Genomic DNA, 14,938 nt, shown 5'->3' with positions numbered 1-14,938 from the left:
ATGAACTGAGCTCAGGGGGTTTGCCCAGTGGATTCTCTCTGTTGTTGCAGAAAGCAGACAGAGCATGAGGTCATGTTTTGCAGGTGCTCCTGCTGTTTTTCATAGCACTCCATATATTAAAGACTCATCCAGTCTCGGAATTGTCCTACATTCTAGGGAGCTCTTTTGCAGGCTGAGGTCAATTCAGTCAGGCTCAGCTGTTGGAAGGTTAGTAGTGTCTGAAAGGTCCTTTTTATTCTGGTGAAAGATATGCAGTGTCAAGTTCATCAGGCTCAATTCAAAATATGCAATCAGGCAGCTGAGTTCCATTGCCTCTGCTGAATACCAGTTTTCAGACAGTGGCAGAGATTGTTTCAGAACTATGTTGCTGTTCTCAGTGATTAAATACAAGGAAAATTTAAGAAAAAGATCAAACATTTGAACATCTTACATTTTCCCTTCTTGCTTTTAACTACCAAAGTGGGAGACGTGGATTCCCAAGAGAAGGGGGTTGGCCCTGATGGAGGCTTCTTACAGTGCTGCCTGGAGCCTCCTGTCCCCCCAACATCAGAATGGTGAGGGGTAGCACACAGCTGGGCTTTTGCAAAGTTATCTGTGAGTCCCAGCAGACAAAGCTCTGGGAAGGGAAAGGATGCCATCAGGGCCCTTACGCAGCGCTCCCCTGCAATATTTTCTCCAAGCTCCATCCCACCAGACATGCAGGACTGTCATCTGGAGGATCTCTGCCACCGAGATGGTAACCCTACAGCAAATCCAGGTGTGTTCTGATACACAGATGTGCTTTTTATAGGTCAGTTTTCATTTTTCTTCTTCTCAGATGGGATAATAAAGGCACATTAAATCTTTCATTTACAGTCTCCCAAATGACCTTTGTTTGCACAAGCGGAAGGCAAAAAGGCAGACAGTAAGCTACATGAAATAAGGCAATAAATAAAAGCAAGTGAAGCTTTTAGCCATTCTGAAGGCATCCCCACTCTGTGGAGAAAACTCCCACAATACCCACTTCCCATGCAAGTCTTCAGCCCCCTTTTCTCTGTCACTGCTTGCTCTTCCAGGACAAATCCGTGTTTAGGACTCTGACCTGGGTGTTTTGCTCCTCTGCTCCAGTGGATTGGGGTCTTTCCCAAGTCCTTACAAATTCCCATGTGCTTTGCTTCACTCCTGCTCTCATTAGCAGAAGTATTATTGACTTTGTATAATCAAGGCTGAGCAGTTTACCCAAAAGAACAACCTGAGTGTTAATTCCTTGGTGTTTCTTGTGAATGAAGGATAACATCCCAACCTCATTCAGTTAATCTAAAAAAGAAAAACAGAATGCCTGTAGTAAACCCAGAGGATATTTCAAATATTTACAGCCATGTGTCTAGAGCTCTGAAGGCCTTAGAAGTACTTGAGATTGAAACTTAAAGCAGAAGGGGCACAGATCTATAAAAGTCACAGTTTTTATTAGAATTGCTGCAGGTTAGGGTTGAAAGCATTGCTGCTGTGAATATATTTTTAGTGACTTATTACCTGCCCATAAATCAGTTCTTCCATGCTTCAGAAGACATTTACATTTATGCTGACACAGTAGCAAAAAGTTACCTCCCATTAAGGAGCTCTAAGCTCTTCAGTGCTGTTTAGCATGTCTGATATATTACATGAAATGAAACATAAGTCCTGAGTCTGTATTTTCCACTGTAGAGCAGTTCCACTGTGTACCACTGAAGCTCAGTGTACATAAGGTTCACTGAAGAACTCATAGGACAATTTTACCAGTCCACTGGAATGATTAGGGGATGAAACAATGCATTTATGGGGAGCATGTTTACTTCTCACTGCTTGCTGAGAACACATCCACCATATACCCCTGTAAGACTATAAATGACAGCGAAATAGTCTTGTCAAAAGTTTAAACCTTTTGGATGGAGATATACCTTCAAAACAAAAGCAAAACTGCCTTGCATAGCAGTATTCGACATGAAATATATGCAAGTGCCCCATTTTCAAATTCAGAGGTTTGCCACTGTCTGTGTTTAGTTTTGGATTCCTCAGAGGATAAACTTGAGAAGAAAAATCCAGTTTTTCTCTGTAGAAATAAAAGTTACTCTTAAAAGAGATATATTCAGCATTCCAATACACTCATGTATTTCCAGGCTCTGGGATTTTGAAGTTCCTAGTCTAATAGTTTTGAAAAAAAGCACAAAAAGAGAGAAACACCTTCTAGTTGGTGATAAAATAAGAACCTTAAATGCAAAGTCACCTGACAAGCCTGTGCTTACTTCCTCTCACCTTCCAAAACATCACCTTTACTGAAGACTCTTAGGTGAGGTCCATCTATTTGGGGTTTTCTTTTTCCCCCCTGAGTTTAGTTTTGCTTTGATTTCACAAAGAATAAATCCAGTTTTCCACCTGGGTTTCCTACTATAAGGTATGACACCTAGAAGTGTTGGCAGGACTGTCTGATGTCTGCTTGGTAAGTGTCCAATAAGCCTAGAATCTACTTTCAACAGATTAAGGGCAAAAATCCAGCAGTTTTCACTAGCTGGTGATTAGGACTGAAATTCCTCTAATGGCATACCCTGCAAAGGAACTACCGTCTTTAAATTCTCTATCAGTTGTGTCAAATAGCAATCAGCTGTCCTGATATCCTAATCAAAAAATAAAATAAAAAAAAATCTAAGGTAAATGGGCAATTTCCCAGCAGGATTGCCTCTTCTCCTTGACTGATGGGACTGGTTGTGTCTGGTTTAAGGTGGACACCTGTGAGAAGGCTAACAAAAGGGACTATGCATCCCATCCCTGAAGGTTAGTTCAGAACAGAACAGGTTTTCCACAGAGAAAGGAACTCAGGAGCTAAGAAGAAATAATTGTATAAATTGTTCCAGTACTTTGCAATCAGTAAATACCTTATTCAGTTCTTCCTTTTCACTTGTAGCTGCTATTGGCAGTCTTTTTTCTGAGAGAACTCTACAGGCAATTTTGTAACATTTTATAAGTATTTGGCCTGTATGAGGAATGACTGGTGTAGGTAGAAAATATTTGTTACTGACTTCATCAGGAGATCTTGCTGATTGTGGCATTAACAGCCTTATTTCCACAAGAGGAGATACAGGAGCTCTTCATGGCTAATCACGAAGACAGATACTGCAAGGATTTTTTTTCCCATACACTTCTAATTCAGTTTCTTCCTTGTTTTGTTTTAAGGTCCTATTATAGATAAAGTGAAAACACACAAAATGCCACTTCAAAGTCAGGCTTCAGGGCCTGATTAAAACACAGAAATGCAGAGTTCCAATCCATATTTAATTTATCTAAAGAATTCAGAGCATACTTAGTATACTATGCTAATCCACTATGCTAATCTCTGTGCCTTTCACACTTTGGCAAATGAGGTTAAGAGTGGTGCAAAGGTTCCTGCATGCCCCTACCCTTATGTGAAGTTTCAAATTTGGGCATTACTTGAATGCTGATACCATGTGTGTGGACACATGGGTGTGTAGGTATGAGGAGGAACAGGCTGGGGTTGTTGTCCTGCTGCTTCTGTGTTCATTAATGTCAGTAAATACTTGAGGTAATCTAAGCCAGACCTATATTCCCAATCCTCACAGAGGTCAAGCTACCTTACAGAGTCTGCAATATTCAGTCAATGCTACTTTTGTTCTTTGCTGAAAGGCTGAAGAAACCTTACACCTTATCTCTTCTGAAGTTATCAAATTCTTCAAATGTTGCAGTTCACACAGTCTCTTCTCTTAGTTCAGCCAGCTTAACGTGTATTGATGTTCCATCTCCAATCAGATGCTGAAGAGAAAAAAAAAAATGAAATACAGCAGCAGTTTTCATTTACTCTGCTATAGTTTGTTAATAAGTGAAACTGCTTATTATTTGGAGCTTGTTAAATGACTATATTTGAGTCTGGTTTGCAGGCATGATAAATTATTCAGATAGCTGAAAAAAACTGATTCATTACCATTTCCCATTAATATTTATGTGTTGCGTGCTGAAGAGTGCAACAGGGATATATTTATTAGGTTTGACTTGAGTGTTTTCTGCCATCTCTAGGGTGCTGTCCAGCATGACAAATGCAATCTTGGCTCGAGTTTATAAGCATAATGACCTGGACCTAATGATAAAAGAAGCCACAGTCCCAGTAATCAATGGATTGTCCGATTTACACCATCCTCTCCAGATTTTAGCTGATTACCTAACTCTTCAGGTAACAATATAAACTATTTTTCTTTTTTTTTGCTAAGAAAAGATGTTGGTAAGTATTGAGAAAGATAGGTTCAAAATCATTTATTCCTAGGTTATTCTGAGTGGTAATTACATGGCACTTGTTATTTAAAGAGATTTTTATCCAGCAATATAATTAAGGACCCATTTAATTTAAAACAATTACATAGTCCTATCAACTGTAGTGAGACTGAAGTTAGGCATAAAATTAAATACTTCATTGGAATTAGGCTGCAATTCAAGAAATGTGCAGGGGGCTTTACATATTAAGACAATGGTAAGAAGTTGGCTTAGCCAAAGTCAGTGCAATTTTTCCCACTGACTTAAAAAATGCAGTAGTTCACTCTTGATTCATCTCTAATCTGTGAGCAGCTTAAAAGGAATCTCTGTCTGTATATTAGGAAATTAGTTGAATTTGTTTTGAAAAGCCAGTTAATGTTACCAGTGCAAACACTTAGTGTTCAGGCACTTAAACCAATTTAAACTTTGCTCACATCAAAGAGCAATTTAAAAAGATCGTATTTTGTAGTTTTATCTAATGTAATAGTTGATTTGACAGCAGGATAACATTTTACATGTAGTACACCAGATGTTTATCTGTGAGCAGAAGGACTATGTGGCTTATAAAAAAGATTATTCTCCTGCAGTGCTGGTTGACAACTCTGATGAACTCCTCTGACCTTGTTTACTTTCTGAATGAATAAAAATCACACCACTTGAAAACAGGAGGGCAGAATAATTTTCTGATTTGCTCAGCTGTGTTTATCAGCTGTTGAAGACTTTGCTATGGGCCATTCAGTATGTGGGAAAGATCTAGTGAGAATAATATTCATGCCTTAAACTTTAAATACTGAAAGACTCATGTGTTTAGTGAAAACAACTTTTTTTTCTAATTGTAATTACTGGGGGTTTGTAGAATTTTTAATACTCTAAGTGAAGAGACTGGCAAAAATTGCTGAACTTGAGGCTAATATGCTTCACATACCTCAGGATAAGGGAGATTTGCTGGATCACATTGAGCCAGACTCTGCGCTCAGATTGCATAAAACAGTTATCTCTAATGAGAATGTTGTCAATCATTAAATGTCATCATGTAATTGCAAACATTGTGTGAAACTGTAAACCAGGAGAACCTTACAGTTGTGTTTTGCAGGGGGTTCTGTCTTGCAAACACTTCAGTTATTAGAATTTTATCACTTGTGAAAAACAGGCTCAGGAATAACCTGTGACTTATAGTCTCCACAGCTATGGATATCTCTGACCTTAAACCTGGTTTGATCCAGACCAATGACTGCAGACCCAAATCCAGGGTCTAGTTGCTACTTATCACAATCTTGTGGGATTTTCAGCAACATGTTATCCAGGTACTGCCTGCACAAACATGAATACAGGGATGTGGAATAGTACCAGTGATTCTTTAAATGAGTTCCAAGTCTGTATATAACAATTGGGCTGCTTTCCTGCAAAGCAAAGGCAATTTATTTGATTTACACACATATGCAAACTACAATAGTGGCATAGACTGCTAGTCTTATATTTAAATGTAACTGCAGATGTTGTGCAGCTTATTTCTCTTAAAAAATGTCTCTTCCTTATCCCTGTAAATATTTCCCTGCCTGGATCTGCTTCTTCCTGCTGTCAATACATACCTAAAATTTACATTTTTTCCCCCCCTCTTCTTTTCTTTCTCCTACTACATTTGCCAGTGGAGAACAACATGCACTCTGGCCTTCTTCATGCTTAGCACAGTTTTATTCTTCCATTTTCTAAATCCTATTAATTTTGTCACGTGCCTTCTTGAATCCTCTTCAAGCACTTTTGCTTTGGTTTGAAACTACATAATTACCTGGTTTGTTTTGTCAAAATGTTTTCTTGCTTATAGCTTGTGATTCCCCTTTCACAGGTGCATTTTAGTGTGGTTATTTTAGTCTAGTCCTCTGCATTCCCCCAACAATGCAGCTGGTTGATTTTCAAGGCTGTCAGTTCTTGTTCTGTACTCAGGGTGCTCTTGTCAGATCATAAAGTGTGCACCTGTCATGAATACTGGGGTGAGATTCCTCGGGTTCAGCATTCTCTTGCCCAGTTCCTTCTTCCTGAGCAACCTGGAGCCCCTCACATGTTTGATGTCTAAGCTGACTCTGCCCTTTAATACTGTGCTCAGGGTTAATGCCATCCATTATGCCAAGAGAGACTGTACTCAGGGTGCTCTTGTCAGATCATAAAGTGTGCACCTGTCATGAATACTGGGGTGAGATTCCTCGGGTTCAGCATTCTCTTGCCCAGTTCCTTCTTCCTGAGCAACCTGGAGCCCCTCACATGTTTGATGTCTAAGCTGACTCTGCCCTTTAATACTGTGCTCAGGGTTAATGCCATCCATTATGCCAAGAGAGATGCTTAGCATACTTTTTCTTAAAAATTGCGTTGAACTGAGTTTTCTCTTGAGTTATAACCCACTAAAAAATGGTTGTAAACACATAACCTGATTTTGAGGGTTTGGAGATTTGACCTTTAAGGACTACAAGTTTGCGTGCTGGTATTGTGCACACACTGAGCCACTTTACTTCTCTGCTTGTGCTGGAGACATGTAACAAACACATGCTGAGTCCACCCAGTGTCCCTCAGCGTCCTGGGCATAAGCTGTGGTTCAAAACTTCTGCTCTGCTGAGCTTGGCTGGAAGACAACATCACACAATTTGTATTCCAGAGACAACCTGGTTATTGACATTGATTCAATTGATATTAATGTCACTGGCCAAATCAGCTAACTTGTAGCTGAGCAGGATGGTCAGGCTGGTAATTAGAGTGGATCCATATGCCACTAGCTTTTTGTGTCACTGGTCTGGAGGGAAATTTCTTTTTCAGAAAGCAATGGTTGGCCTTAGAAATATATCAGTGATTTCATTCTTTAAACAGTGTAACAAAAAGTGTTGTCCAGCTTGAAGAGAGCTGCCAAATATTCTCAACTTCTCCTCAACACGTGACTCAAACACCTCCAATTATTATAGTCTTCAAATTCATAGTCATCATCATCATTATTCCGACAATTAGAAATCCTAGCTAAGATCTGGACTGATTCACCAGAATATACTGTTACAATAACAATGAGAAAACCCAGCATGGGAGTAAGAAAGATAACTGGGTTATCATCTCCCTTTAGCCCAGTTTGAGAGCCAGTGGATCCCAGTTTTCCTAGTTCCTCATTTACTGGATTGCACTGTCTCCCTGAGGGCTGAAGCTTCGATTAGTCCCTGGCTTTCCATTTTAAAATTTGACAGATTATTGATTCATTATTCAGCAGCTTGTTTTAATTGAGGGCTGTTATGACAGTTGTGGTCAAACATTTCAGCAGTAATCTATAATGGTGTCAGGGTTTCAGCCTAGCTGGAAGCAAGTCCAGGCAGAGACAGACACAAATGTCCCTAATTAGTTAAACCAGTCTTCTCCATACATACAGCAGTGCTACATCACTGAGCATTCTTATTTTTTCTCCGAGTTTGATACCCTGATACACTGTAGCCATGGATAAGAACAGAACGAAACATTGCAAAGACAACATGAGGATGAGAAGGCTGAATGTAAAACAGGCATTATTTAGCAAGGATTTTTCATGAGAACAGCAAAGACAAGTTTTATAGCACTACAGCATCACTAGTTTTCCAAAGAGGCATTCATTAGGGAGAAGGGCTCTAGACTTTCTAAATATGGTTTTGGGCTTGGTTTTTTTTTGTTTTGTTTTGTTTCCTGTGGCTTTACTAGGAGTATAAATATTTTGATGTCATGTTCCAAACATAAAGAGAACCTTCAGAACACCCAAGCAGGTATAAAGCCTACATCAATATAGCAGAGTTTGGAAAAATTGGGGAGGGATGCAGGGGGGAAAGTGTTGGAGGCTCAGGTGAAAATATTCAGGGGCTCTGGTGATCAGCAGGTATTGTAAAGGTTCTGACTTGACCTAGAGTGTTATCATCATGCCAAAATACCTTTAGCAGGGTTTTATCCATGTGGTTGTATAAGCATAAAGGAGGGGGAGAGTGGGGGAGAAGTATGTCTCATATACAGCAGCTTTTTTATTGCTTCAAAGCTTTCTGCTTCTGACCAACAGAGTAATCTCTCTTGGAAGCTGAGGATATGTGCATTAAAGCAGTACACCAGCAGTGCACCAGTGGCAGCATAAAGCTTAGCACAGGGTATAAAATAGGCTCCACTAGCACACACACAGCTTGATTTTGCCTTGTCTGTGACACCTTCCATTAGCAAAACATCTTCATTAAGCTCAGTTCAGCTATGTCCACTCTATGCAGTAGTCACTGCAGATGTGGCTTTTCAATTTGCAGTGCATATCAAGGGTCATTATACAGACACCTCCAGTACTTCGTATTTTATCTGTAACAGCTAAGGGCTTGGGAAAACAGAGAAAAGTATTTAGTATGCACTGTGCTTCTTTTAATGCAGAGTAGCAGCTGGCAATAAGGTGGAAGTTGTTTAACATAGCAGTATATTTGTGACTCTAGAAAATGCTTTTTGAGCATTAAGGCTGAGATGCCTATTTTTAAATGGTAAGATGAAAAAACTCAGGACTGTCTCATTTGCTCCTGGCTATGGGCTCATGTCTCAGCTATCACTGGGCTCTAAGTTGAAAAAACACCTTAAATAAATGCTCAGTTTGGCCTTCTTCTAGGAGCACCATTGCTAGGAGATGTGGAAGGACTTTGAAAGATCCTTAGAGACATGCAGAACTGTTATACTCTCCTGCAAATGCCCTTGCATCAAACCTCTGCCAATGAGCCTGCTGCTAACAAATTTCAACAGAAAAAGAAATAATTTTGCAATACCATAACTTACAATGCCTAGCCAGTCTAGGACTCTATTAGATTTAGATTTTTACAGCATTTTAATGGGAATCAATATTTCAAGTATTACTATTTTTGACTCAAAATTGTGGTCACTGGAAGAAATGCCAATAACTTTGTTCTGGAACAACTTCACAAGTGTTTGTTTAGGAGAAGCTGCTGCCAGGAGAGGGGGGGGTAGTCCCAACCCTTTTCCTGTTCAGTCTTTTGACATCTTTTCTGCAACTGTCTGCAAGGTTGCCAGTTAGTACAGCTCTACAATGTGGATGCTTATCCCCTCTGACAAGCATTGAATCATGTCACACAAAGTGTTGAAGCTCTGTCTGGCTTCCAGCTACTACAATGCATTTGTAGCATGGCCCAGTTTTGAATTAAGAATAAAAGGCTCTCCAGAAAGTGTTTTGAGTCATGAGGTAGAGCTGCACAGAGCAGACATGTACAAGTATTTGGTTACATCTTTACAAACGTTTTGGTATCAGCTTAAGTACCTATAAACATGCATATTTAAACAAGACTTGTTAAAGGGCCTCAGATTGTCCTGTTCTGGAAATAACATAGCTCCTGTTGTTCTCTTTCCTTCTTAGGCCTTGTCTGTTGGTGGTTGAGGCACATGATCAGGCTGTAAGTGCCATCAGGCAAAGCTATAGTTACCTCTGTAATGCTGTTTCAAGTTTGGGTAATCCACGCTCAGAAAAATCATCCCTGCAGTCCTTGGCTGTACAATAGAGAACAAATGCTGCAGGCCATGAGTGGCACAGCTGCTTTCAGAGCACTGCTCTTTTCTCTCCTGTGCAGCTGTGATGATGATGAAAATGCACTCAAAGGGCATGGCCACTGGCATGACTGCAGGGAACATCGTGTAGAGACAACTGAGCCAGAGGAAACATGGATAGGGATATTTGCACGATTTGGGGGAAAGCTGGAAGGAGTGCTATCCTAGGCATTAGGACTGTTTGAAAATGAAGAATTTTTACTGTTCACTGATGTTTGTGAGCACCGACCAATGTCTGCACAGCTGTGGTGCTGAAGTTACTGTGTGTCTGGTGCTGTGTCTCTCAGCCTGGGCCTCACCATATGGTCTATGTGATGTGTCCTTCACTGGAGGAAGCTGCAGCACTTGAGCCTTCATGTAAGACAAGGAGGGTTTTCCCTCCCTGACCATCCTGTTGGTGCAGTGAGTTCCATGCAGACAGCATTTGAAGTTACCCAGCTGCCTTTACACCAGGTCTGTCTGATCAATCTCTCTGCCCATCAGCTCGTTTGGAACATAACCCCAGAGCTCTAATTCCTTTGGCAGGAGCACTATGGTGGGCTGAGTGGGCTCACTATTGCCTGGATTGGGGATGGAAACAACGTCCTCCACTCCATCATGACGAGTGCTGCAAAGCTGGGGATGCACCTGCAGATTGCGACTCCCAAGGTGAGACAGCTGAGTGCACACAGAAAGGAAAGCAAACTGCCCCTTCTGGTCTCACCACTCAGGGTTTGCCAAGGGCCTCAGCCAAAGCTGCTTCCATGTGTCTTGAGTGCCACTTTTCAGAGCCAAAGTTCGAAATCCTGATCCAGTTATTATGATGGAAAGTACGAGTAATTCTACTGCATCCAACATCAGAAAGGCCAAGGGGAATTCATGACAACAGTACAAATCATGGAGGATTACAATTCCACTTGGTAAAGTGTTATGAAGTCACCCAGTGCCCTCTCCCTCCCCACGAAATTGAAACTTGTTTCAGATTGGTGGAAGTGTTGCATCTTGGTTGGTTAAGATGGGAGTGCAGCCTTTTAGCATGTTGCATTGTAATTCAGCATAAAATATGAAACAATCATTTTAGAACAAAAAATAGTCATTTAACTCTGTAACTGGTGGAATACATTTTTCTTATCTTTCTTATCAGAACCCTTTCCACCACTTTATCTCCAAAATAAACTTTCAACAAAACCAGTGTTAATTTCCTCAAATTTTACAGTTCTGAAAGATATTCTTCTTCCCATGGGAAATGGTTCAATCAATACTTTTCTAACCAGTGTTAATAATCAGTAAAGGTATCATACATGTTCCACATTGTGTTACCTTGTTCCATGATATATTATCTCTTTTGGCAGGGTTTTGAGCCAGACCTCAGTATCACTGAAATAACTGAGCAGTACTCTGAAGAGGTAAGAGCCTAAGAACTAGCCTAGTAGAATAGTTGGAACAGAGTTTATTTTCATTATAAATGAAGTTCCTTATCATCCTGATCTTCCTTGTTTTATTCACATTAGTATGGTACCAAGTTACTTCTCACAACAGATCCTCTGGAAGCTGCAGACAGTGCCAATGTCTTAGTTACAGACACATGGATAAGTATGGGACAAGAAGAGGAAAAGAAAGACAGACTAAAGGCTTTTCAAGGTTATCAGATTACAATGCAGGTAAAAAATGACATTTGGGGTTTTTTGTTTAAGTTTTTACAGTTTGCATCTATAAGAATCAATGTCAACAAAGCATGAGTTTGGGGTTTTGTTAGTGGGGCCACGGAACAGCCACACTCAAACCTCCCTCCAGCTTAAAAAACTCACAAAGATAACAGAGTTTGAGTTGTCTTATACACTTCACATGGCTTGGCCTCTTTCAGGGCTTCCCAATAAGACCTAGCTCCAGAACATGTGCAGCAGAGCTAACCCTTTACTTCTTTATGGCCTAAAAACTATATCTAACTTTGCATTTCCCCTTTGATACCAGAAATTATCCCTTATATTTTATTTAGAATGAGCAGTTCACAGATTAACTCTCACATGCCTGAGCAGCATTAGGGCAAATTGTGTATATCTGTCATTGATTAAAGCATTAAATTTATGTCTTTAATACCATCTGGTTGAAATGCATGTCAGCACAAAATCAGTTAGAGAAAATGTAAAGTTATAAACAAGAGGCATTTTCCTTGCTAATAGAATTACTGGGTTAAGTGACTGCACTGTTACGTAAGTTCACTAAATACTGTTGATGGATATGTCTCTAAACTGGCCTAACATGCTTTAATTCATTGTTCATTGGCATTAGATCAATATATTATAAGTGACAATATCAAAATAAAACAAATATAGCGTTTTAAATCATGGCTTAGTATGTTCTTGTTGCAATTATCCATGGTATTATACTGCTGTATGGCATTCAAATAAAGATTGCATTGTATTGATCCACTAGGCCACTGGAGATTTTACTCCTCTTCTAAAGCCAGAGAAAAAGGAGTGAATATATGACTTTTGTGAAGTCAACACTGAACTCTTACTGACTTGAATGGAGATATTCCCATCTTATCCACAGATGAGGAATTCTTTTGAAGTCTGTGGAATTCTTCTGAGTTCATCATCCAAGTAACCAGAGTGGGAGTTAATGTAAAATTTGTTAACCTTTTTACTAGCTAAAGATTTTATTAATGTCCTCACATATGTCTTTATATTTATATGCTTTTAAATCTACAGACTGCAAAATCTGCTGCTGCCAACTGGACTTTTTTACATTGTTTACCACGAAAACCTGAAGAAGTTGATGATGAAGTATTTTATTCTCCCCAGTCATTGGTTTTCCTGGAGGCTGAAAACAGAAAATGGACAATTATGGTAAAAAAAAAAGATGTCAGTAGTTGGAGTCTAGGCTCAGCTTCTGTTCTGCTTTACACTGCAGGCTTGAATTCAGCTTGATTCCTCAATAAACAGTAAATGTTAAAGCATATGTTTCAAATGTACTCAGAGTGCATCACAATTTTGACTATAGGCAACATATATATGTAGCACAAATACTTCTGGACACAAATAGGACCTATTTTGGTGAAAATCTGCTGTTGCTTGACCCAGTTTTTATAAGTAAATGAAATCTACAGTATAAACTGTAGTTTCTAAGACCAGTCCCTGGGACCTCAGCATTTAACATGTTTTAAAACTGAGCCCTTGAGTCAGTCACTAGAGTAAATCCAGTGATACAAATACCGAAAAAACTAGTTTCCCAAGCACTTAAAGCTAGTTGTTCTGCCATTTTCTCTCAGGAACTTTCCCTGAGAAAGTACTGGAAGAGCAAAGGTTTGAAAGACCCTGAAAAGTTATAGTGTGGGTAATGCTGTGTGATCTGTGGGAACCATGGGAGGAGACTTGGACTTTAACATAAACTGTAACTCCCCTCACAGCATTCCTAGATTTCAGAAAATTACTCAGTAGCCTGTTGGTTTTTTTGGCTTTAGAACCATCATGTTGACAAAAGCTAGTGAAGACTTTCAGAGGTGAAAAAAAAACAGAAATGGCATTGTCATAGCTTTGAGATGAACTCTAGATGTGCTCCAAGTGACTAAATAATGGGTTGAGTATTATGTTTACCAAAACCTCAGATTTTGGACACAGTCAAAATTACTAACAAATTGGTGTTCAATTCATAGATTTGGCCTTAAAATTCAACAGTGTTCTTTTTTTAAAATTTATTTTTATTTTCAGTGTTTCTAATTGCGCCAAATATTCTATTTTTAAAAAGGAAAGAAACTCTTTACTCTGGGTTCCAGATATATTTTGTTGGGGAAGGGAGGAGGAAGTGTAAGAAAAATTTTATCAAGCTATTAAAATAGTGTGGCTCTCACTGAAGCTAACAGAAGCCCTGCTGAAATCCACAAGCAAACCCATGTGGTGTCTGGGTACCTACAGCATCTCCTAGCAGCAGCCTGAGGATACAATAGAACGTGCCAGAAAGGCCTCAGCATTTGATCCAAATGCTTGTCTGAATTTCTCCTAAGCTGTCCATAAATGTGTTTTGTCCACACTGAGAAAACCTATCAGCTACAATACAGAATATCCTAACTGATTTTTGGCTCTTTCCTGATTCATCATCAGAAATTCTAGCAAATAAATCTAAGTGTGCAATTTTTGTCAGGGCAATAATTTTCAGCACAAGGCTTCAGAGCTGGAAAATATTCCCCCCTTATTTATTTTTATGGAGTATCTGTTTCCAGTGTGATTGGATTTTTGCTTTTCTTCCTCCTCTAGGCTGTCATGGTTTCCCTGCTGACAGATTACTCACCACAGCTACAAAAACCTACGTTTTGATGCTTGAATTCCTGCCAAGAGAAAAATTTTCCTCATCGGCAGAACATTCTGGTCCATAAATACATAGATCTTCTTCAGAAAGGATCAAGGCAATGAGTGATTTTTTAATAAAACCATATAGTTAGCTGTATAATATTGCATTACATTTGTAAAAATGTCCAAAGCAATAAACACCACTGCAGAAGCTGCTTTTCATCCTGACGCTCCAAGCTGGCTGTCCTTTCTGGTGGTCAGAGTCACAGAAAACGTTCCAAGGTCATACCTTAATGGTTGGGTCTACAGCAGCATAGGCATGGCATAGTCTACACAGAGCTGTGTTGGAACTTGTATAGTGTGATATGACAGACATAAATTTCTCCCTAAGCCTCTCCCTTTATTGCTGATCTCGTTAAGTGTGTGCAGAGAAGCAGTGCTTCAGTTTGCCTTGGTTCCTCCACTCCTGAACACCCTGTTTCTGTCCATCCAACCTCCAAATCCCACTCTGATTTTCACCAAAATATAGAGACCTTGTGAGCATTATCTTGCTCCATGACATTCCTGTGGGCTGGCAGAGGGGCCTGTTGCTGCAGAATTGCAAGGGAGCAGTTTCCACAGAGTTGGATGCAGCAGAGAGAAATGGCCAGAAGGAACTGGTTCATTCTTTGCCTATCTCCCCTAGACCTTCACTCCCTAAACAGAGTTTTGGCTGAAGAAGCAAATTTTCCAGGATTCACTGCATTTTGTCTGGCACTATAACACATTGTACATTGCAGCTAATCCTCCCCAGCAGTAAACAGACTCATGACATTTGTGGGTTTTGTGATGGCTGTGTG

General features: G+C 39.8%; 1 protein-coding gene across 1 annotated transcript in view; it reads left to right on the top strand.

Annotated features, from left to right (window-relative positions):
- The window catches only part of OTC (ornithine carbamoyltransferase), a 22,884-nt gene extending 8,631 nt beyond the window's left edge, over nt 1-14,253 (top strand). The window contains exons 4-9 of the mRNA XM_009074838.1: nt 4,042-4,195; nt 10,360-10,482; nt 11,166-11,219; nt 11,325-11,474; nt 12,525-12,662; nt 14,067-14,253. Of these exons, the coding sequence (XP_009073086.1) occupies nt 4,042-4,195; nt 10,360-10,482; nt 11,166-11,219; nt 11,325-11,474; nt 12,525-12,662; nt 14,067-14,126 (679 nt within the window). The 3' untranslated portion in view covers nt 14,127-14,253. The remainder of the gene's footprint in view (nt 1-4,041; nt 4,196-10,359; nt 10,483-11,165; nt 11,220-11,324; nt 11,475-12,524; nt 12,663-14,066) is intronic.
- The last annotated feature ends 685 nt before the right edge of the window (nt 14,254-14,938 follow it).

The sequence above is a fragment of the Acanthisitta chloris genome, unplaced genomic scaffold (assembly GCF_000695815.1).
Source record: "Acanthisitta chloris isolate BGI_N310 unplaced genomic scaffold, ASM69581v1 scaffold11935, whole genome shotgun sequence".
NCBI lineage: Eukaryota > Metazoa > Chordata > Aves > Passeriformes > Acanthisittidae > Acanthisitta > Acanthisitta chloris.
This window is presented reverse-complemented; position numbering and strand designations above follow the sequence as displayed.